Source organism: Cynocephalus volans, chromosome 1 (assembly GCF_027409185.1).
Source record: "Cynocephalus volans isolate mCynVol1 chromosome 1, mCynVol1.pri, whole genome shotgun sequence".
NCBI classification, from domain to species: Eukaryota; Metazoa; Chordata; class Mammalia; order Dermoptera; family Cynocephalidae; genus Cynocephalus; species Cynocephalus volans.
Window position 1 is genome coordinate 71,193,824 of NC_084460.1, and position 23,441 is coordinate 71,217,264.

Here is a 23,441-nt window from a genome sequence, read left to right on the forward strand (position 1 = left end):
ACTTGATCCAGTGTCTGCAGCCCCCAAGGGTCTGGAGTAAGTAGAAGAGGATGAGGGACAGGCCCCAGTTGAGTGACTGGGAGGAAGATTTCGGTGATCACATGATGTGGGCTTTCACACAATGTGTATATACAGCAAGAGCCATCCCTGCTATGACTCAGAAACATTCTGTATATCCTGATACAATGGAATCTTCTAGAGTCATCTGCCTTACTTGACGTCATTATAAAGAGACAGAAAAATCATTGCATTCTAAGACAGGAAAAGATGTGGCTTATCCTGAATCTAGTCCCTCCCCCCTTTTTAAAAAAATAATAAACTTAAGACTCATTGATGTTGTAAATGTCCGCTGTCAGCCCAACTGGGACTCAGGTAAACCAGCTCTCTTTGGAAATCTACCATAGTTAAAACCATAAAGTTTTCAGTTTAAGTGAAGGTTTCGTACCTGCTGAAATACAAGTCATTTTTCAATTTTTTTGTTTTGTTTTGTTTTCAGTTCAGTTTTACTTGATGCTATTGTTGATATCTAAGATAGTGTATAATAAAGGATTCAAGAATAAGTACAGAGAGATTCAGTAATCAATATTAGTAGAACAGGAACTAAGGGGAGACCTAATTTTGTTTTTTAAAACAATCTTTAAAATCATAAAAAAATTTTTCTTTTTACCTTTTTATTGTCTAATTTTATAATCGATACACATGTAACAAAGATTGCTAAAAAGAATAAAATTTTCCCATCTCATGCTCCTGACTGACTTCGTTTCATTAATTCATTTAATAACTGTTGAAAGTGAGCTGTGTACTTGTTAAGCCCTTGGCACTCTTCTAGTGGGTGGGGAGATAACAGGAATGAAACAACATGTGGTGCCCCCCTCATAGAGGCTTTGTTCCACAGAGGAAGACAGACAGTAAGTGAATATGTAACATAGTGTCAGCCAGTGAACAATATGTGATAAAAAGAAAAATAATGTGAGACATGAAAGTGGTGGTTAGAGGAGGCAGCCCAGGCATCTTCTCTGAGCAGGAGACATTACATCACAGGCCTGAGGGAGGTGGAGGAGGGAGCCTGCTGAAACCATGTTTTAATTTTTAATCTGAGGTTAACAGCAAGTACAAATATCTTGAAGTTAAAAAAAAAAAAAAAACTTGCAGGAACAAGGAGGTCAACGCATCAACGACTGGTTGAGCTGAAGGAAGATGGGTAGGAAAGGAGGTCAGAAGGTGGCCAGAAACCAGATCATTAGGGCCTTCAGTCCTTGATAAGGGGGTGGTGGTTTTAAGTGTGATGAGAAGTTATTGGTGATTTTGAACTGGGTAGTAACCAAATCTGATTTATGTTTTACACGTAACCCTAGGTACTTTATGGAGAGCAAACAGTGGGTTAGATTGTCTGCTAGAAGCAATCACTGTCAGTAATTTAAGATTTCCTTCTAGACATCATCTGTGTGTATGTGCGTAGACATACAAATGCAAATAGATGTTTTAAGGGGATTTTCCGCATACATACAATTATATTGTCCTGTGTGCCTTAAAATTTGTGTGTGGGTGTGTGTTTTCACTTAATATGTCATATTTATTTCCATGTTGGTATCAATAGATCTATTTCATTTTTTACTATAGTCTGTATCAGGTGTCAGCAACATTTTTCTGTAATGGGTCAGATAATAAATATTTTAGGCTTTGTGGGCCAAGAGGCCAAATCAAGGTATGTAGGCACTTACGTACATAATTAAATTACATAATGAGCCTTTTCACAGAATTTTTGTTGATGGAGCTCAAAATAAAATTAAGTACAATTTTTTGTAATATAAGTTTACTCATGAGAAAGGTAGAATTCTCTTCAGGGAAGGAAGAATAACATTTTGTTTAATTGGGATTCAAATTGATTATTTCCATCCCCAAAATTGATTGCAAATGTTTATTAAGGCTGATATATAATAACTTTTTTTTGTAATAAGATTTTATGTATTTCTCCTTTGAAAATGCCTTTTCACACATGTAGGTACTGCCAAATAATGATATCAGTCCCCAAGCAGTTGATTTTCATTGAGCATATTTATTGCTTAGAAAATGTTTACGGAATTTTTGGTTCTTCTGTTGATATGTTCTTTTCAGTATGTCCTTAAAATGCAGATTAATCACTTCCAATTGAAGGTTAGGTAGAAGCTCCTCAGTTTTGCAAACTGGTGTTGAAATATGGAAATTCCCTTTACGTCTTGCATCCAGTCTGAAAAACCTTTTTAGAATATTAGTTTGAGCTTAGGAAAAAGGTCCAGGCAAATTTGGGAGTGGAGATCTTACTCATTTGAACTTTTGACTGCACAGGACAGGAAGTTTATAAAGCAGCTTGACGTTACTTATTTGTCCAAATAACTTCACACCTGCCCTCTGACATAACCATATAGCTCTTCAGATAACCACCTGAAGTCCATTTGAATTGCCAAGTAGATAAAGTCATTTGGTCATCCTGAGCTAGTACACAGTTTGCCCCTAGTTGCTTCTTACTAATGAAGAGGGCTGACATGGTTCTACTGGTGCCATGTGTCTATCAGCAAAACAGAAAGTCCTTTCCACACCCACACCCCCTCTTGTCCATTGATTTAAAATAGATTTTCTTTGCTGCACATGATGGAATTTTATGTTGGCACCCTGTACTTGTGAGTTGTGAACTACTGGAGCAATTTGGCCATGCCCAACTACTGGTTCTTTCTCATAGATAATAGTCACCAATTTTTGGAGGATAGTAATGGTTAGCTGCTCTTCTACCAGCTCCATCTACCAGTTCTTAATGAGGGCAAATCTCAGACACACAGACATTTATTAAACAAACTTATTGGCAAGCCGATATGCTGAAGTCCGAGTTCTCTATCCTTTAGTTGACTATCCTTACTTGATCTGAAAGGTTTACAAGAGGCAGCTGATATTCTAGGGTTAAGATTCTGTAAACTTACTGTCAGCATCAGGTCACCAGATACCCTTGACCCTGTAGTTTATCCTGCGCCATTTAGGGATCAAGCCTTGGGTATTATCCCCAGGGATATTGACAATAGTGTGTACTAGATTTTTATGCTCTATTCATTCGTGGGGTCAGGGTGCCCCTGTTTAAATCTATCCTGTTTTCTTGAATCCAGGAATTTAACCAATGAGAATTTATTTCTGACATCCATTATGCTGATTAACAAGCTGATGTGTCACCAGTTACAGCTCATTTCTGTCATCTGTCTTGCCAGTTAGCAAAGCCTCTAATATTGGGCTGAAAGATTTATAGTTGTCTCTGGAGTGTGGTTAACATGTTAGCTGGCCACTCCTGGAGTGTGCATTTTTGATGGGGCCAAACTAACACATTCTTCATATTATAGAGTCTATACTGAAGTATTTTAAACTACATTATAGCTATTATAACTCAATGTTGTTTTGTCTTAGTGCATTGATCTCTTAGTGATGGAAATGATAATACCTGTGCAGACTTGGTTGGTGGTCACTGATCCTGGATTAAAGGAGTAATATGGTTCAAGATGGGGTTCATTTGGATTATAACTTTATTTAATTGATGGGAAATTATGGGCAAAAATGCTATAGTAATTATAAAAGGTACATTTTTATATGTATTTGTTTATAATTCACAATCCTGAAGCAGGGAATTACTTTTGTAATTCCAAATTTGTTTTGCAGCAATGTGTGAAAGTTTAATAATCTTACTGATGTTGTTGATACAGTTCATTGAAATCATCGGAAGGTATATACTATTCTAAAAATGGAGTTAATTAAAAATGTTTTGTATGTGCTTTATTTAAGAACTAAACCCACCCAAGTGTAGACATTTAGCTATTCTTATATGATGTAAAATATTTTGCATATTCTGAGTATTTTTTCATTTAAGAGGAAGTATGAAGTACTATATAGCAAATAAGGAGGTGTACATGTATTCTTTAAATATTTTTAAATGGAGTAATTATTGCACTTTCTGACAATTCAAATAATCCACAGTGTATTAAGAAGAGTGGTTTTCTCGGTGCTTTTCCCCACAGTCTGCCAACCTCACTCACTGAGGCTGTAAAACAGGACACAATCTTTACAGCTTAGTGTATGTTAGTAAGCTTTAACAGAAAGGCTGACCTCAAGGAAGGAAGGGTATTGACTGTTTAACCGATTGATTAATTTGTTCATTTGTTTGTTTGTTTGTTTGTTTATGAATCTGATGTTTACTCTGCATCTACTATGTCCAAGGTATTCGAATAAACATAATTAGAGATAAGGTTAATATAAAGATCTATCTTCTCTCAAGGAGTTTAGACAAGTAGGGAAATAGTCAAGATAATCTGTTTAGAAATATCAGGGAATTCAAAAGACGAGATTACTTCCAATGGGAAAGTTATATAGTATTAAAACTAACCTATATTGTTATATATTATTAGAACTGATTTACATATATAAATTCATTTTAATTATCTCTACAATGATAAAGAATTTTACATTGTCTGTTGAAGATCATGATTATATTGTTCATAATTAATAAAGTGTACTTGACATTTTAGCAGATGAATATGAGTACAGTCTCTTGTTAGCTGAGTTTTACTTATATAGAACCTGTGAGTAACTTGTACATATCCTAAAGGTATATATGAAAAGGAGTTTTTTTCTAGGTGTCTTTTAAGGTTTCCCTAGTCTAAAGATTTTGTATTCTACGTTGTTATTAAATAATTCACTATTCTGATTTTTGGAACATATATAACATGTAACATTTTTGTTAAAAAAATATATATAAAGTTATATATGTTAAAATTATGGATGCTTAAATCAACCTTCAGAAGGTCTTTTAATCCTAACTCTTGCCAAGTGCCTTGTACAAATATTTATTGTTTAGATGTATTATTAGTACCGATGTTACTAGTCTCAATTCCATGTCTTAGAAGTAGGAAAGTAGCATGTGGTGGAAGACAGATATTGGAAATCAGAGTTTATCTTTGAGGCCCTGGCTCTAAGCAAAACTTTGACCCAGGCCATGTTTCTCTTGTGGTTTTTTCAACATCCACTTCATCTCCCTACCTTTCTTAGTGTTTAAGTCACACATGTTCTTATGTTGCCTTAGCCTGGTTCTGCCTCCAAAGTGGTTACAATTGAAATTTCATCCTCTCTTCCCTCAATATCAAAACTTTTTCTTAATCTCACTTACCTCTGTTGAGTAGGTGAAAGTTGTGATTTAACTGATTCACACTGAGAGGTGAATGAGTGACCATTTTCTAACTTTCCTTGATGTGTTTGTATTTTGATGATATTATTAACCTCCAAAATTTCTAAATGGTGAAATTTCAGGCAATATAACTTAATGATTAAAATTCTGGGGCTGTGAAGTTCTTGTCTCTGTATTTGACCATTTTATGAAAACTAAGATAATCATGTGCATCATGAAGTTAGAATGAAAATTGGGAGTGACAAGAGTCTAAGATGTATGACTTTGAAAGGGAGATGGTCATTAACATTGCTGTAGACAGAATTCTCCAAATTCAAATGTGAAACTAACCCATAATGGGATGGTATCTGGAGATAGGACCTTTGGGAGATAATTTGGCTTTCATAAGGTCATGAGGGTGGGGCTCTCATGATGTGATTAGTTCCATTATAAAAAGATACAAAGAGACACCAGAGAGCTTGCTTCCACTCTCTCTTTGACTATAGTAAGACTCAGTGAGAAGGCAGCTGTCTGCAAGCCAGGAAGAAAGCCCTTACCAGAATCCCAACCATGCTGGCACCCAGATCTTCCCAGCCTCCAGAACTGAGAGAATAAATTTCCATTGTTGAATTCACACAGTTTGTGGTATTTTGTTATGGTAGCCCAAGCTGAATAAGACACATTTGTCAGGCTGGGCTATGTTGGAGGAAGAGCATAAAGTATATGCATACATTTTCTTGCATTATCAAATGGGCAACTGTGATGGTATAGAAGCTTGTAACCTGAAAGACAAAATTGTTCTGCCACTGAGTTAAGTGAATTGCTTGGGAATGGGATAAACTGAAAGTTCTAAGTAGATCTCAAAGAGCAGGAGGTGCATAATGTTTATTTTAAAGACCTACAGTTTCCTGTTACCATTATGTGTGAATAAATGTAATTTTTATTTTTTGTTTTGCTTAAGTTGTATTAGAGTTCTAAGATCTTCAATCCACTTGAGTTTTAGGTGTTAAAAATGGACCAACAAGGCATGATGTTTTAGATGGCTCATGTGAAGGCTTTAAGGACCTCATCAAACCTCACGAGGATTCAAAGAAAAGTGAAAAAGGCAAAAAGGTCAGTGTGTGAAAATACTATTTTCATCTTTCAAATGCTACTACATCGTAATGTTCTACTCTGGGTTAATGAAACATAAGCTAGTCTATCCACCTTGTGTTTTATTTTAAAAATTGGTTATGGATGAATGTTGGAAAACTCATTGAATATAATACTGACAGGATTGGTCTCATTCAGGACAAAGAGTTACTATTTATAGAGTGAGCTTTCTTGTACCACTTTGCCATGCATTTCTGGCTTATAAAAATGTCTACGCCTTCCCTCCAGCAGTGAATGTGGGTTGTGCTAGCATTTATTGCCATTTTATAATCTTAATAAATATTACTAGATAACTCAGTTGGTTAGAGTGCAGTATTACATCACCAAGGTCAAGGGTTTGGATCCCCATTACTGGCCAGCTGCAAAAAACAAAAAAAAGAAAAAAAGTGAGAATATTTACTAGGTAGGAGGTAGAAAATCCAAATGTCTTTTGTTTGTGAACTAATCAAGGTTTAGCCCCAAGCCATCAGAATGAAAGGTTTATATACTAACACTTTGGGGACATTCATTCCTTTGAGGCTTCAGCTTTAAAACCTAGCTCTTCTAAAAAAGTTGTCTTATACCAGGGCAGGCTTACATGGATAATGTGAGGAAGGTTTAAAATCCTTTGATCCTTCAGTATCTGCTCTCACTGGTTAAATTTAAAATTAGCCATTCAGGATTATCTTGTGCCTCATTTTTATGAGGCCAAGGAAGTATAATACAGTGAAACCTGAATTCAAAATGGTAGGGGAAAACTGTACTGGTAAACAAGCAACAAATGAAAAGCATAGTAGATTCCAATCTGTGTTGGGGCATACAACTCATGATATTCAGGCCTGGACAGGTGAGCTGCTGCATTTTACCTGCAAGAGAAACATGACACCTTTGCTCCTTATATTGGCAATTGTCAGACATTTAAAATTACACAGATTCCATGAAAGTCTGTTGTAATTTGTAGAAAAAACTTAGATTTCTTTACTGGTGCTTTCCTGTTTCTCTTGGGGAAAAAATGGAGCAAAAATGGAAAGGTAGAGCAGCAGATTTGCAGAGAGAGAAATTGCCAGGTCCCCATAACATATTAGTAGTATAACCGACACCAAGGTATTTGGCATCCTATTTTATAATTGCAATTGATTATTCCTGGGTCTGTTACAACCTTTTGGACCTTCCCCAAGGTATTGCCTCCCAGTGATTATGCCCTTTGTAGAAAGCTGGTGACCCCTATGGCCGAGTTTATGTTTTCTTTTCCTGTTACCCGGTCTTCCTAAGTGCTGCATGGCCATTTGACCTATTTCCTTTAGGAATAAATGAAGAAAAAAGCCTTTTTGGTATTCGTTCAACCTGTGTTTGTAAGTATCCACTGACCATTTTTCAGGTGCTGCTCCTAGGGATGTGTTTCTTGGCAGCTTCTTCATCCTCTGCTTTAGATCTTTCAACTTTATCTTCTGCCCTCTCAGATTTCTTAGGAAAGCAGTTGTATCTACTCATCTCTATTGTTGCAGTAAGAGGTCTTATACCTGGCATTTTAAAAAATGCTCAATAAATATTGGTGTGTAATTTGTTACTAACCATAAAAATGCTCCATCTTGTCTGATCAAAAAGTGAGGTTTGACCTTCTTATTTGCCCACTATGGAAGTTAATTTTTCAGACGTTTGAACTTGCTGTCTTCTGCCTGGTGATTACCCTTGACCTGGCGGGGTGGGTCTGTAGAAAAGCTGGGTTAGAGATATGCCTTTGGGGAGGAATATGGTCCCTTGACCTGAGTGACTTCCCAGCATTATTCTATGGAGCAAGTGGTAAGTGCTACGTAAGTGTGAAGTAGTTTCATTGTCATGAATGTCAATAAAAAAAGTAGTCAAGAGGAAAACAAATTACAAAGTAATATATACATACCTACACATCTGCCTTCAACTGACATGCTCAGGAATAAAAATATTTTAAATTTAATTACCTAACCTGTTCCAATTTGTTTTAACTCTTCTTTTAAAAATCATTTAAGGGTTGCAGGGAGGAGATGTGGTGTACTAACGGGTACAAAATTATCCTATCTACCCTAAGTGAATCATTATGAAGTATCTGCATATATTGAAACAACACACTGTACCCCACAAATGTACAAGTAAATGTTAAAATAAAATAAAAATCGTTTAAATGTATTAGTAAACTTTCACTCCTCATAATTTAGAATACCAAAATATTAGTGCTGAAAAGGATTCGTTACTTCTGGTTCTACATGAAGAATCACCTGAAGCACTTGTTAAATATGCAGATTCTAATAAAAATAAATAAATAAATATGAGATTCTGTGGCCCTACTTGAGATCCTCTGGCCCAGCATCTCCCAGGTGGTGTTTGTGTAATAACAAGTGAGCTGCCAACCAGCTTCTTACAGCCACCATTCCAGCACAATTCCCTTCTTTTAGAGGCAGGAAATAACACTCAGGGAGAGGAAATAATTCTCCTTAGGTATGATATCTTGCTAATAGCAGAAGATTTTCTTTCTTTCATATAACATTCTTCCTGTTCCAGTCACCACACAGCCTTTTCTCTAAGGAATCAAGAACTTACAATTCCTCAAGGTGGTGCATCCCACCTGCATTGGAATCACCTGGAGATCTAAAAAAATATGCAGTGCCTGGCTTATGCTTCCAGAAGTTCTGATGTCATTAATTTGAGATGCACCGTGGCCATTAGGATTTTTTTTAACTCCCAAGGTGGTTCTAATGTGAGCCAAAGTTTGGAAACCAAAATAATTTATCCCAGAAGTTTTGTTTGTTTCTAAACACTCTCATAGAATCTTGTTTCGTTGTTTAGACCCTTTAAAATTAAAGACAAAGGCTTAAAATCCTGATATGTTACCTTGTGGGTTAAAAAGTGTTTTGGAAGCAAATTTAGATAGTAGTGTAGAGAGATGAATAATCATGTTTATCATTTCACAGGTTGAAGGAGGAATAATACAAATTTCTTAAAATACAGCTTTGATTTTAAAGATACAGCTTTGCAGTGGTTTGAGATCTTTTAATTGGTGGTGGCGGGAAGAGGAGTTGATATGTCGATATCATGTTGTAATGAGGCAACAAAACTGCTAAATTTGGTTTCCTGGTATTAAAAGTCTACTGGAGAATTGTAGAAGGATTGGGTTGGTGAATTAAATAGAAATTTCTGACTTGTGACTTAACAAATATAATGTTAGTCTTGAGGCTAATGTTAATATCTCAATCATTTCCTTTTTTTCCACTGAAACTTCGCTTTTAACCTGCTTGTTTTTGTTCTTTCTTAGATTAGATAATCTGTTAAACTGAAATTGAGACTTTTTAACATAGTCATCTTTTTTTGTATAAATTTATATTAAGGGATTAGATTTGATTAACCACAAAAATTGTTGCTATTTCCTAAAAAAAAAAATTGTAATTGAATTTTAATGTTGAAATAAGCATGTATGCAGGAAATACCTTTCATCAGTTAATACTTACATGCTGTTTCTGTAGTCATGAAAATGGTTTGAAACTCAGATATGTCATTGTCCCAATGATCTTGTTTTCCTCTTTAATCTGAAACTTGAAGTAGCACATACATGTAAGTCCTAACTGAACAGCCTTGAAGAACATGCCTGATGAGAGCTATTAATCCTAAATTCTGTGTGATATGAAGGTGCAGGGTGGAAGGCATGAAGGTTGGAAGGATGGGAAAGCATGTAGCCTGGGTAGAGTAGCACAGCCTTGACAGAAGGTGTGTCCTTGAAATGGGTATTGGAACCTACAAGAAAAGAGATGCTAAAGTCAGCCAGGCAGGTTCTAAGCATAGATTGTTCTCATCTTTGGCTTTCTGTAGTTTCCCTTAGATTGTTGTATCAGAGCTTTGTTTTTGTTGTTAGCTTGCTTGAGGGTCACAGGCTTTCCTCTCTTTGATCTGTTCTGGGAAATTCTCAGCTGTTATCTCTTTTATCTGTTTTTTTTGCCTCCATTGCTGGGAATGTACTCATATGTATTTATCCTTTGCGTCTATAGCCCATGCCTCCTGATTTTCCTATATTTCTGTCCTCCTGTATCTCTTTATTTCATTCTGGATATTTTCTATTGATTTCTTTTCCATTTTACCTTTTACTCTTTATAAGTCTGTTCTGATGCTAAACCTGCATGTTGAGTTTACATTTTATTTATTGTATTTTTTAGTCCTTATGATTCTATTTGAATTTTTGAATCATTTCCAATTCTCTGCCAAAATTATTAATCTTGTCTTTTATTTCTTTGAGCATACTAGACATATTTATTTTGAGATCTATACCTTATAACTCCATTTTGTGGCTCCCCTTAGTTTCTGATTTTATTATCTGTTGCTTCTCTTAATTTTCAGTCATATGTTCAATGTCTAGTATATCTGGTTATTTTTTATTTATTTTCCTATCAGGATTGAGATGATTTGAAGTTGAGCTTATGTCTCTGTGAGGCCAACTATCTTCAGGGGAATATGGGCTTCTGGGATGCAGGTTCATTTCTGAGAGTTTCTTTTTCCATAACTCGCTGTCTTATCAGCTGGGTAGTGCTTTCACATAGCTGGTCCTTATTTGTTTGTATCTTGTCCAGCCTTTCTAGTTGATCACAGTGAGGAGGTTGTTCCAAGCTACTTAGTCCACCTAATTGGAAATAATGGGTGAATTTTAATGGTCATTTAAAAAAAGAAAACTTTTCTAAATACAGTTTTTGGTATAAATGCTTCTTTGAGAAAAGAGCAATGAGAAACCAAGTCAACTAGAAGGATTTTTAAGATGAACTTTCAAGTCATTATTTGCAAAAGACACACTAAACATCTAAAATGACATTAATTCAGTTTTTCTTAAAGAGTGAAAACAAATGAGATTCAATAAAGAATTGTAAGATCTCAGAGCTATAGCTTCCATTAGAGATTTTTTGGTTTACTACCAGCTTTTAATGGGAAAAGTCACTCTATAAATCAATGGGAAAATGAGTCATCTTTTTTAGACTTAAATATTTTAAATATGTATTTATAAATTTGTTGAGCCTTTTTTATTTTGAGGATCCAGTTAAGCAATTTTATTACCTCTGTAATCTTAGCTTCTAATATGTATATCACTGACAAGGAAAGATAGTTATGTATCTTTTCAAAGGGAGAAATATAAAATGTCAAGACATCTGTTGACTTATTTTCTTTGTTTTTTGTTGGATATTGTCAGACATAGAGCCTGAATAAGCTAAATGGAAGATTAATGCTAGTACTCTGGTAAAAATACATGAATATGGGTTTATTTGTTTTCTCTCCAAGGTATTTTGCTATTTTGCTTATTTTACTACTTAGGGGTTTTGTTGTTGTTGTTCAAAATATTACTCCCCTCAGCCAAAAAAAATTTTTTTTTTTTTTGTCTTTTTTGTAACTGGCCGCACCACGCTCAGCCAGTGAGCGCACCGGCCATCCCTATATAGGATCCGAACCCGCGGCGGGAGAGCTGCTGCGCTCCCAGCGCGCCGCACTCTCCTGAGTGTGCCACGGGGTCGGCCCTCTCAGCAAAATTTTTAATGTGAGTCACAAACTGGATAACTTTTTTATAAGTGGCCAAGTTTTTAAATCTCATTTTGGGGCCATCTCTGCCAATCCAGATTGTTCCATGAGAGGACAAGCTGTGGGCCAGAGCACAGAAATGTTTGCAGGTGGCTTTCATGAGCTTGGAAGCCTCGAGAGAAATGAAGGACCAAATATGGTAAAGTATATTTATTTTGACAGTGGTTTAAAGAGAAAAAATACTATACACCAGGTAGAATGCTTAAATTTCTAAAAGTTTCTTAAATAGGGTGGAAAACAAATGATGAGTATTAGCTTGCATGTGTTCTAATAATTGCTTGTTCTCACATTTTTGCTCAAATATGAGCCCATAAGGACATACAAGGGCACATCAAAAAGTTCGTGGAAAAATAGAATTAAAAGATAATACAAACCTTTCCACGAACTTTTTGAAGTTCCCTCATAAACTGTGTCCTATTCATCTTTCAAGACTCAGCATAATGTAGGACCACACACAAAATAAGTGATTCGTAAATATTTTCTGAGTAAATAAGGGATGCATTAATGAATGAATGTTTGAATCTTTTCTGATGCCCTTAACCACCACCACCACCACCATCATCATCATGATCATCATGTACTTCATTTCTTTTTTAATGTTCTTCCTAAACTTGTGAGATGGTCTTGAATCAGTAAAGGATGGGTTCTTTTCTCCAAGGTTGTGCATTGCAGTGTATTGCTTAAGTGTTGACTCCCAAGCCAAAATGCCTGGTTTCAATACCAGCTCTGCTGCTTACTGGTTCTGTCGTGTTGAACAAGTTACGTAGTATCTATGCCTCTGCTTCCTTGTGTATAAAACAGAGATAATAATAGTACCAATCTCAAAGGATTTATGATAATTAAATATCTTGAAACATGCAAAGAGTTTAGGATAGTACCTGATACATAGACATGTTTAAAGAATGTTAGCTATGTTTTTCAGCCCAAATGTGTGTGAAAATTGTGTCCAGATATTGACTGTCCTTTGTTTTGTAGCTATAACTGGAAGTAGATTGGGTCTCTGTCACTCTGCCTCCCCCCTTCTCTACTCCCCAGAGATTGTCATGTATCTTTAATGAAAATGGCCCTCAAAGTTCCAGGATAGTCCAAACTATGTCTCTTACTGGATTTATTGACCATAGCCACTCCTGGGGCAAAATAGAATCTCCAGGCCTAGGGGGAGGCAAAGTAGGAGTATATTTTTGTAACGGTTCCCAAATAGTTCTGAGAGGATGGTCATCCTCCCAGCGGAGAGCCTTTGTTAGGGCTGAGATGGAGCCACATCTCTTTTAGCCACTGGCATGTACCCTGTCATCTCACCCAGGAGACATGAGTTCTGTAGTCAGTAATGCCTGCTTAGGCATTACTTTGATTTGCTTCCTCAGAGTTCTTTAAGAAATGAATTCCTCATCTCTAATATCATTAGAAACATCCTAAAACAACTGAGACCTGTCTATAGACCTGTGTAAGTTGTACACAATCTCTTAATAGCTGTCTTTTATTGAGCACTATTACCTCTTTTTTGGTTGAGTTTTCTATTTCTCAGTCACATGAAGGTGCTGAAAAGAAAGTATATTTCAGAGAGTTCTAATCATGTCTTTATGGTGGAGGCAGTAGATTTGGAATTACAACTAATTTGGGTCTAGCTTCTCCAAAGAAGGAATTTTGCAGTGGAAAGATGGAAGGGTACTAATAGGAGTAAAAGAAATACTGGACTCCAAGAGAAGACTAGAAAGATCTACTACAGATTCAGTCTGGATAGGCTGTCTAAGATCTGCTAAGAAGAGAGCAGGAGGGATATAGAAGCCTACTTGAATAAAGAAAATAGGATATTTGAGCCACTTTTAGTTAAAATAGATTATTTTGCCTGCTGTTTCCTTTTCTCTAAGGAAAAGATCCCAGAATGAGCACTTCACTGCTATAATTGAGACATTAATATTTTATGAATGTGGTTTTACAATTCGCAGTAATTGCAGGACTTTGGCTGTTTGCCATTAGATAGTATACTTGGCTGGGAAGCATATATTCTTGTGGGTGGTTTTGATTTTTAATGTAACTTTCAAGTTGAAATAGTAGTGATTCATCTAAATGAAAGTGATACTTACTTTTTTTCTCTTAAAAAAAAGTGAGTATGTTTTTATTACACAGTTAGGGAATTGCCTCACTTCCTCGAGGATGATACCCTTTGTAAATGTCCATGTAAGTAGTTTTCCATCATTCAGACCTGCTATACACAGTGAGATGGGGCCTGTCTTGTGGGTAGGCCCTTTAAGTGTCAGTCACTTGTAATTGCTTTGATAAATCACTTTGGCAAAGTGTACCCAAAGTTGGCAATGGTTAGGATGTTTTCGTTGTGACAGGTGTGGAATCTGCCCACAGATGTTACTTTATGAAGTCATTTAAAAACCAGCTGCCTCTTGATGGCCTAACAGTAGCTTTCAGCTCCCATTAGCATGTTATTTTTTCTTGTCATGTATGAGAAAATATTTCCATAGAAAACATTAAATAGAATCTTCAAAGAGCTTTATCTTTTCTTTAATTTGTTTTCCATGTTCAATACAGAATGACTAATTTTGCATGCATTATAAAATGTGTGGTTCAGCAATCATCAAATGTGTTTTGGACTGAAGGTGGTGGACATGAAAGCCAGTCAGGGTGGATCCTCTTGTGCCCTCAGTTGTCATCTTGGTCCACATGAAGGCAGAGGCTAAGGTCAGAGTACAGTCCCCACTGGAGAGATCCACAGACACAGAAGAGCGTTGAATGCTGGTAGGCATTCAATGTGCTGGGCGAAGGAGAGCTATGCAGGCGCAATTAAATAGTGATAGCTGCTAGTTTCTAAGGTCTAGCTTACTAAACCTCTACCATTTAGGGGATGTTGACTAGATGATAGTAAACTGTGGTATATTAGTTTAGAAATATTAATTTGAGATATGCAGAAACTCAAACAAAATAATACCTTGCTGAAATAGCAAACATGAATACTTATGTTTTTTAAAAAAGGCAGGAGTAAAAGAACTATAAGTAAGTGGAAGATGCTCAGTCCTGAGCTTCCATGGTACAGATACCTGTTCTTTAGTGAGCAGCCACTTTGCTGGGGAGCTGTTCACACATAAGTGTTATCTCCCCACCCCTCTGCACTGCCCCCACTCAGTGCCCGTTCTATCCTCAGATGACTAGTCTAAGTTAATCATGGTCACTCTGTTCCTCTTACCAGTAATTAGTTTGGGAATATGACTCATTTTAGTCCAGTACGATGTAAAGGGAAGCCTTACTGGGAGGTTTCTGGAAAAAATGTTCTCTCTCTTGAGATAGCCCTGGGAAGAAATGTGCTCTGAGAGGTTTGTTGTGGCTGGATGTGTCTCCTGGAACTGCTACAGCCTGAGAATGAAGCCAAAAGAGCAAACCAAGGAGAGGAAGGGAGGAGGGAGCGAGAAAGGGCTTGCAGATTTTACGGTTTATTTCCACTGACATCAGAGCAATGTTTTAATAAGGGACAAGTTGTTTCACTTATGTTCCTCAGATATGATGTAAAGTATACACATAGAAATGCATAGCTATATACATTTGTCCTAAAGGCTAGATTTCACTTTAAATGCGGGTGGTTTTCTCAAGCAGGCTTTGTTAAGTCTCTTTTCTGAAGGAACAATTATATCCTCCCCAATCATAAGATACTTATTATTTTGCCTTCCCTTAAGTCTTTTTAACTATTTACTCTCTTTAAAAGTTATTGCCTTCTAAATGATATTTAGGAGTATAAATTATTGGATATTACTCCAGGATAGTTCAGATTTTTTTTTTTTTTAAAGGAATAAAAACAATTACTTGGAAGGAAAGAGGTTAAATAGAGTGACAGCTAAAAATTGCAATTCAAAATCAATGAGTCATTATAATAGAGTTTGTTAAAAAATAAAATAGGGATTTAAATAGATTTTTGGCATATAGTTTTGTGGCTTTTGGATATGAATTAAGATATAGTTCATATGTCAATGGTTAGTCTGTGTAAGAAAATAATATGATACACAATGACCATCAAACTGGAATAAATTGGTATGAAGCACTTCTTATTCTGATCTTCATTGTCAGTGATTTTCAATTTTGAAAACGTTTTTTGAAGTTAATGTAGTTTTATTTGTCTGCAAAAATATCTTTTCATTTTTAAACATATTTGCTATTTATTTATAATCTAATTCTGTTCATTAAAAGGAGCACTAAATTTGTCTCAGCATGGATAGGGTTGTGCCTTTTGAAGTTTAACAAAAAGAATGGAAAATGGAAAACTAGGAATTAGAAACAATTTAAAGGACTGAAAATTTTGGTGTAACCCTTGGAGATTTGCAAGATAGAGGTATGAATCTGTTTCTCAAAATAATAGCACTATCCAGGGAGCCCCATTTATTTTGCATATATTCCCCTAGTTGAGCCTATTTGTTTTGGTGAGTTTGAGGTTATACTTAGTTAGTGAAAGGAGTTTGTGAACTTAAGCAGTTTAAGCACAGGTTTTTTTTTAAGGCCATACCAATGGATTCAAAGTGCAGAAGCCAGTTTTTCTGTATTCACTGACTCCTTCTGTTCTGCAGCGTGAGAGTATGTGACCCCCTAGCCCTCACTTCTGCCCACCTTCTTTCCTACTCTGCAGTTCTTCTGCTCCTGCCACTGCCCCACGTGGACTTATGAATTCTTATTTTACTTGGTGGGTTATAACTCATTACTGTCATTCATTTGGGAAGGGGGAATGCTCAGGTTATCCCAGATTTAGCTAGTGAGATCCCCTTTAAGCTGTCCTTTGCACACGCTCTGTTTAAGCACATCTTTCTTTTCTAGAATACCAAGATATTCTGGGCACATTTTTACATTCCCTGCCCCCGCCCTAACCCCTGTTCTGTTTAGTGGAGAATGGATTGTATACAAACAGGATCTGGCATCAGGTGTCTTTGTCAATATAGCATCTTTGCTTCTAATCCCTCTCCACACTCAGAGCCAGGAGATGGGTGTATGTGTAGACCCAACAGGCATTTTAGTTTTAGATATTAAATTTGCTTAGATAAGACATCTTAATAAGTGAGGATGTGTATGTATTATTTTAGCAATTTGGACATTAATGAATTACTTGGTTGTACATTTTCTCTCTGTTTTTTAAATTACAAAAAATATAAAAATCTTTATCCAATATAGCGAGTATTCAAAACTGATACTGATGCTGTAGTGATTACTATTATTGGGTTATTTAAGAACATTTAGAAAAGGTATATTTTTCAGGAAAAGCAAACTGAATATTAAGAGTCTCTGGAATTCTCCTAATAAAAAACATTTCACATAAGGAAAAAAGATATACAGAAGGACAATTAAGTTATGAAACTGTTAATATTAGAAAGTTAAAGATTTTAGCACCAGTTTTCTGCAGTGAACCTAGTTTTAGAGCATAGAATTTATCAAATTAGAAAGGGGTAATAACAACATGAAGGATATATGTAGTGTGGTACTTGTTTAAAAGATTTGGGGTCTTGAGTCTATAGATTGAGTCTTTCAGAAGACACTTTAAATGAGGTATCTTCCCGGGATCTAGATAATAAAATATCCTCAGAAAATGATTTGAAGGCATTTTTCCTGAATTTGTCTTTTGTCATATTGATTTTTTCTTCTTTATTTTCTCTGTAGTCAAAATTCACATAAATATATGATTCTGATAGTGCCCATATATTTAGGTGAGCTCATATCTGTAGTGAAGATCAACAGTCTTTGCAAATATATGCATTATCTCCTTATTTCATTTCTTTTTAAGGAAACGTTTTACTGTTTACCTAAGAACTGGTACCTAAACCCAAAAGATACCAAAGAATGTTTTATTTTTAAAATGTTTCTTTTTTATCACTGATGAAACAGGTACATTTGTTTAATTTGACCTACCTTTGATCTTACTAAAACAAAATCAACTAGGCTATTTCCCAAACATTCACATCCTCCCTCTCTCTCTCTCTCTTTCTGTCTCTCTCTCTCTCCATCTCTGTCTTTCTCTCTCTCCATCTCTGTCTCTCTCTCTCTCCACTCACTTCTTTCGAACTTCCAGAAAATGCTTTGGCTGAAATTAAACGCAGTGTTTCTTATCTGTTAATTGTTTCTCACTGATTAGTGGATTGTTTCATATGAGTACCTTTTCAATGTTCGCTTTGATTACCCTTTGGTGCTGTAGAACAGTGTTTGTACAAGAGCTCTTCCTTTTAAGGAACAGTCCTATATGTTCTTTTTCCATTGAATAACAATGTTAAAAACATGAAAGGGCTATTTTCTTTTTTCTCTAGTAGGCATTCTGTAATACATACCTTGAATTAGATAGGTGAGAAGATGTGACCAAAATTGCAGTGAGAAAGTTAAATTTTATATTAATATACTCAAATTAAGAAGATAAAGGTTTTCGCTTTTCTTGAGGCTGTCCAGATAATACAATTTTGTTGTACTACTTCATTTCTGAGATCCTTATACTTTTATCTAAAATGTTAAAATATATGCTTCATGCTTTTGTTTCTTCTCATATTTGATGAATACAAATAACACATGACTACACCTAAACTTCTGGGCTTCCAAACCATGTCCTAACTTTGACCGTGCTGAAGAATCATAGGTTGTACTTTCCTTTCATGGATGCTTTCTTAACCCAAAATTATAGTTTATAGTAGAAAATATAAAGAGGGATCTTAACTTGTGTTGTCTCAAACGTAAGGAGAATATCAGTAGTACTCCTATAAGACATATATAAAATAAGTGGTATCATTTTTACCATCCTGTTATAAATTAGGAAAAGTTCTTCTTTCCTCTGTCAGCTCATACCATTCCAACGTGCTTTGTGTTATTTTTTTCTCTTAATCTCTTTACAAGGGAGACTACTACAGTTTGAGTATTGCAGCTCTTTTTTTTAAACTGTATAGCAAACTTCTGGACCTCAGGTCTTATGATAAATAGATAGAAAAGATGTTCATTGCTAATTGCATAAAGCTTAAACTTCTGTCTTTCCAGGTATTTACATTCATTTTCTCTCTCGATTCACTTGCTCACTCACTCGCTTTCACCCTCCTGTGTTCTCATTTCCATCAAGATAGAAACCCCAGAGCTGTCTTTGGACATTCCCCACATCCCGTATCAAGGCTCATTTGTCCCACCTCCCAATTATCTTAAATCCAATACCTTATTTTTGTCTTCATTCATTGCCATCGGCTTGGTGCTGACCTTCATCCTTTCTCATCCAGGCTTTTGTAAACGTTTATTATATTTTTTCACCTTACCTCCAGTCTTACCACAACTCTTCCCAAAATTTATCTTTTTTTTTATTTTTATTTTTTGTTAATTCAGTGAAATTTATTTATTCCTGGAATATTTATTTACTTATTCTTGATTATACATATTTATGAGGTATAGAGTTGACTAACAGTATTTATGTACAGTATGTAATGATCAAATCAGTATTATTAGCATGTTCATGATTACAAATCATAATTACTCTTTGTGTCCCTAACCCAGTTACTCCCTAACCCGCTCTGCCTTCCCCATTACCACCTCTTGTATCTGCAGGTCTGTTCTCTCCTTCTGAAAGTTCAATGTTTTGTTGTGGCCTGCCTGCCTTCCTTCCTTCCTTCCTTTCCTTCCTTCCTTTCCTTCCTTCCTTTCCTTTCTTTCCTTTCTTTCCTTCCTTTCTTCCCTTTCCTCCCACTTATGAGTGAGGACATGTGGTATTTCTCTTTCTGTGCCTGGCTTATTTCGGTTAACACAATTTTCTACGGGCTCATCCATGTTGTTGCCAGTGGCAGAATTTCATTCTTTTTTATGGCAGAGTACTATTTCATTGTGTAAATATACCACATTTTCCTTGTCCAATCATCTGTCAGTGGACACTTAGGTTGGTTCCATATCTTAGCTATTGTAAATGTACCTGCTGTCAATGATGAACATGGGAGTGCAGGTATCCCTTTGACATGATGATTTCCATTCCTTTGGGTATATGTCTAAAAGTGGGATTGCTGGCTTATATGGTAGATCTATCTGTAGTTGTTAGAGAAACCTCCATACTGTTTTCCATAGGGGTTGTACTAATTTATTGTCCCACCAACACTGTAGGAGCATTCCCTTCTCTCCATGTCCTCGCCAGTATTTGTTATTCTTCATCTTTTTGATTATAGCCAGTCTAACTGGGGTGAGTTGATATCTCAGTGTTGTTTTAATTTGCATTTCCCTGATGATTATAGTGATGTTGAGCATTTTTTTAAGTGCCTGCTGACCATTTGTATGTCTTCCTTAGAAAAATCTCCATTTCCTTTGCCCATTTTTTAATTGGGTCATGTGGGTTTTTTTTTTTTTTTTTTACTGTGTAATTGCTTGATTATTTGTATATTCTAGATATTAGTCCCTTCTCAGATGTATAGTTTGCAAATATTTTCTCCCAGTCTGTAGGTTGTCATTTCACTCTGTTGATTGTTTCCTTTGCTGTGCAGAAGATTTTGTTTGATATAGTCCCATTTGTTTATTTTTTCTTTTGTTGCTTGTGTTTTGGGGCTCTCGCTCATAAAGTTTGTGCAGAGTCCTAGTTCCTGAAGTGTTTCCCCTATATTTTCCCTTAGTAGTTTTACAGTTTCAGGTCTTATATTTAAGTCTTAGTCCATTTTGAGTTGATTTTGGTATATGGTGAGAGGTGCGGGTCTAGTTTCATTCTTCTGCATATGGATATCCAGTTACCCAGCACCACTTATTGAAGAGGCTGTCTTTTCCCCAATGTATGTTTTTGTCACCTTTGTCAAATATCACTTGGCTGTTAGTCTGTGGGTTGATCTTTGTGTTCTTTATTATGTTCCACTGGTCTGAGGGTCTATATTTTTATGCCAGTCCCATGCTGTTTGGGTTCTATAGCTTTGTAGTATGATTTGAAGTCAGGTAGTGTTATGCCTTTGGCTTTATTTTTTTTGCTCAGGATTGCTTTGGCAATTCAGGGTCTTTTCTTGTTCCATATGAATGTTAGGATTTTTTTTTTTTTTTTTTTTTTCCCATTTCTGTGAAGAATATCATTGGTATTTTGATGGAGGTTGAACTGAATCAGTAGATTGCTTTGGGTAGTATGGCCATTTTCACAGTGTTAATTCTTCTAGTCCAAGAGCATGGAATGGCTTTTCATCTTTTTGTGTCTTCTTTAATTTCTTTCATTAGTGGTTTATTGTTCTCATTGCAGAGATCTTTCACTTCCTTGGTTAAATTGATTCCTAGGTATTTTATTTTTTTTGGTAACTATTGTAAATGGGCTTACTTTCTTGATTTCTCTTTCTGTTAGTTCATTATTGGAGAATATAAGCATGACCGATTTGGGGGTGTTGATTTTGTATCCTGCATCATTACTGAAATTATTAGCAAGCTCTAAGAATTTTTTGATAGAGTTATTAGGTTTTTCTATATATAGGGTAATGTCATCTGCAAATAGGGACAGCTTGACTTCATCTTTTCTAATCTGGATGTCCTTTCTTTCTCTTGCCTGATTGCTCTGGCTGGTACCTCCAGTACTATGTTAAATAGGAGTGGTGAGAGTGGGCATCCCTATCTTGTTCCTGTTCTTACAGCAAAAGCCTTCAGTTTTTCCCCATTCAGGATGATATTGGCGGTGGGCTTGTCATAGATGGCTTTTATTGTGTTGAGATACTTTCCTTCTATATCTAATTTGTTGAGAGTCTTTATCATGAAGGGTTTTGAATTTTGTCAATGCTTTTTCTGCATCTATTGAGATAATCATATGGTTTTTGTCCTTGATTTTATTGATGTGATGTATCACATTGACTTGCGTATGATGAACCATCCTTGCATTTCTGAGATGAATCCCACTTGATCATGGAATATAATTTTTTTTTGTATTGCTGTATTCTGATTTTATCTTATTGATGCTATACTTTATTGAGGATTTTTGCATCTATGTTTATCAGAGATATTGGTCTGTAGTTTTCTTTTTTTTGTTGTATCTTTGTCTGGTTTTGGTATCAAGGTGATGCTGGCCTCATAGAATCAGTTTGGGAGAGCGCCCTCTGTTTCTATTTTTTGGAATAGTTTGAAGAGAATTGGTATTAATTCTACTTTAAAGGTTTGGTAGAATTCAGCAGTAAAACCATCCATTCCTGGGCTTTTCTTTGCTGGGAGATTGCTGATTACTGCTTCAATCTCATTGCTTGTTATTGGTCTGTTCAGGTTTTCTGTGTCTTCTCAGTTCAGTCTTGGCAGTTTGAATGTGTACAGAAATTCATCCATTTCCTCCAGATTTTCAGATTTGCTGAAGTATAGTTGTTTATAATAGTCTCTACTGATTCTTTGTATTTTATTTCTGTGGAATCAGTTGTAATTTCTTCTTTCTCATTTCTGATTTTTGTTATTTGGTTCTTCTCTCTTCTTTTTTTTTTTTTTTTTTTTGTTAACCTAGCTAATGGTTTGTCTATTTTGTTTATCTTCCCAAAAAACCAACTTTTTGTTTCATTCATCTTTTGTATTGTTTTTATTGTGTCTCTATATTATTTAGTTCTGCTCTAATGTTGATTATCTCTTTCCATCTACTAACTTTGGGACTGGATTGTTCTTGTTTTTCTAGTTCTTTTAGGTGTAGAGTTAGATTGTTTACTTGAAATCTATTTTTTTTAGTGTAAGCATTTATTGCTATAAACTTCCCTCTTACTACTAAGCTTTTTCAGTATCCCACAGGTTTTGATATGATGTGTCTTTGTTTTCTACAAATTTTTTGATTTCCTGTTTAATAGGTCATTCAGAAGCCTGTTGTTTAATTTCCATGTATTTGTATAGATCCTGAGTTTCGCTTGTTATTGATTTCTAGTTTTAATCCATTGTGGTCTGAAAACATAGTTGAGATGATTTTGATTTTTTTAAAGTTATTGAGGATTGATTCGTGACCTGACATGTGGTTTATCTTGGAGAAAGTTCTGTGTGCTGGTAAGAAAAATATATATTCTGTATTTGTTGGATGCAGTGTTCTGTAGATATCTGCCAGGTCCAGTTGGTCTGAAGTGTAGTTTTAATATTGTGTTTCTCCGTTGATTTGTTGCCTAGATGATCTGTCTAATGATGGGAGGAGGGGGTATTCAGGTCTATTACGGTATTGGGGTCTATCTCTTTCTTTAGGCCTAATAGTGTTTGCTTTATATATCTGGTTGTTCCAGTGTTGGCTGCATATATATGGATGGTTGTTATGTCTTCTTGCTAGAACAATCCCTTTATCATTATATAGTGGCCTTCTTTGTCTCTTTTTATGGATTTTGGTGTAAAGTCTATTTTATCCAATACAAGAATAAACTACTCGTTATTTGTTTCCATTTGTGTGGTATATCTTTTTTCATCCCTTCACTATTAGTCAGTGTGCATCTTTACTGGTGGGATGAGTCTCCTGAAGACAGTATATACTTGGGTCTTGCTTTTTGATCCAGTCCATCAGTCTGTGTTTTGAGTGGGGAGTTTAATCCATTTACATTTCGGGTTGTTATTGAAAGGTATTGTCTTATTCCTGGCATTTTATGGCTCTTTGTTTAGATGTTTTTAGTATCATTTGTTCCTTTCTTTGCCC

General features: G+C 35.6%; 1 protein-coding gene across 9 annotated transcripts in view; it reads left to right on the forward strand.

Annotated features, from left to right (window-relative positions):
- The window catches only part of MCPH1 (microcephalin 1), a 249,251-nt gene that overhangs the window by 46,369 nt on the left and 179,441 nt on the right, over positions 1–23,441 (forward strand). For 7 of the 9 annotated variants that reach the window (XM_063074610.1, XM_063074628.1, XM_063074637.1 and 4 more), the window contains one exon: positions 6,168–6,283. In XM_063074610.1, coding sequence (XP_062930680.1) covers positions 6,168–6,283 — 116 coding nt within the window. The remainder of the gene's footprint in view (positions 1–6,167; positions 6,284–23,441) is intronic. The other 2 variants (XM_063074618.1, XM_063074681.1) reach the window with 1 other exon arrangement.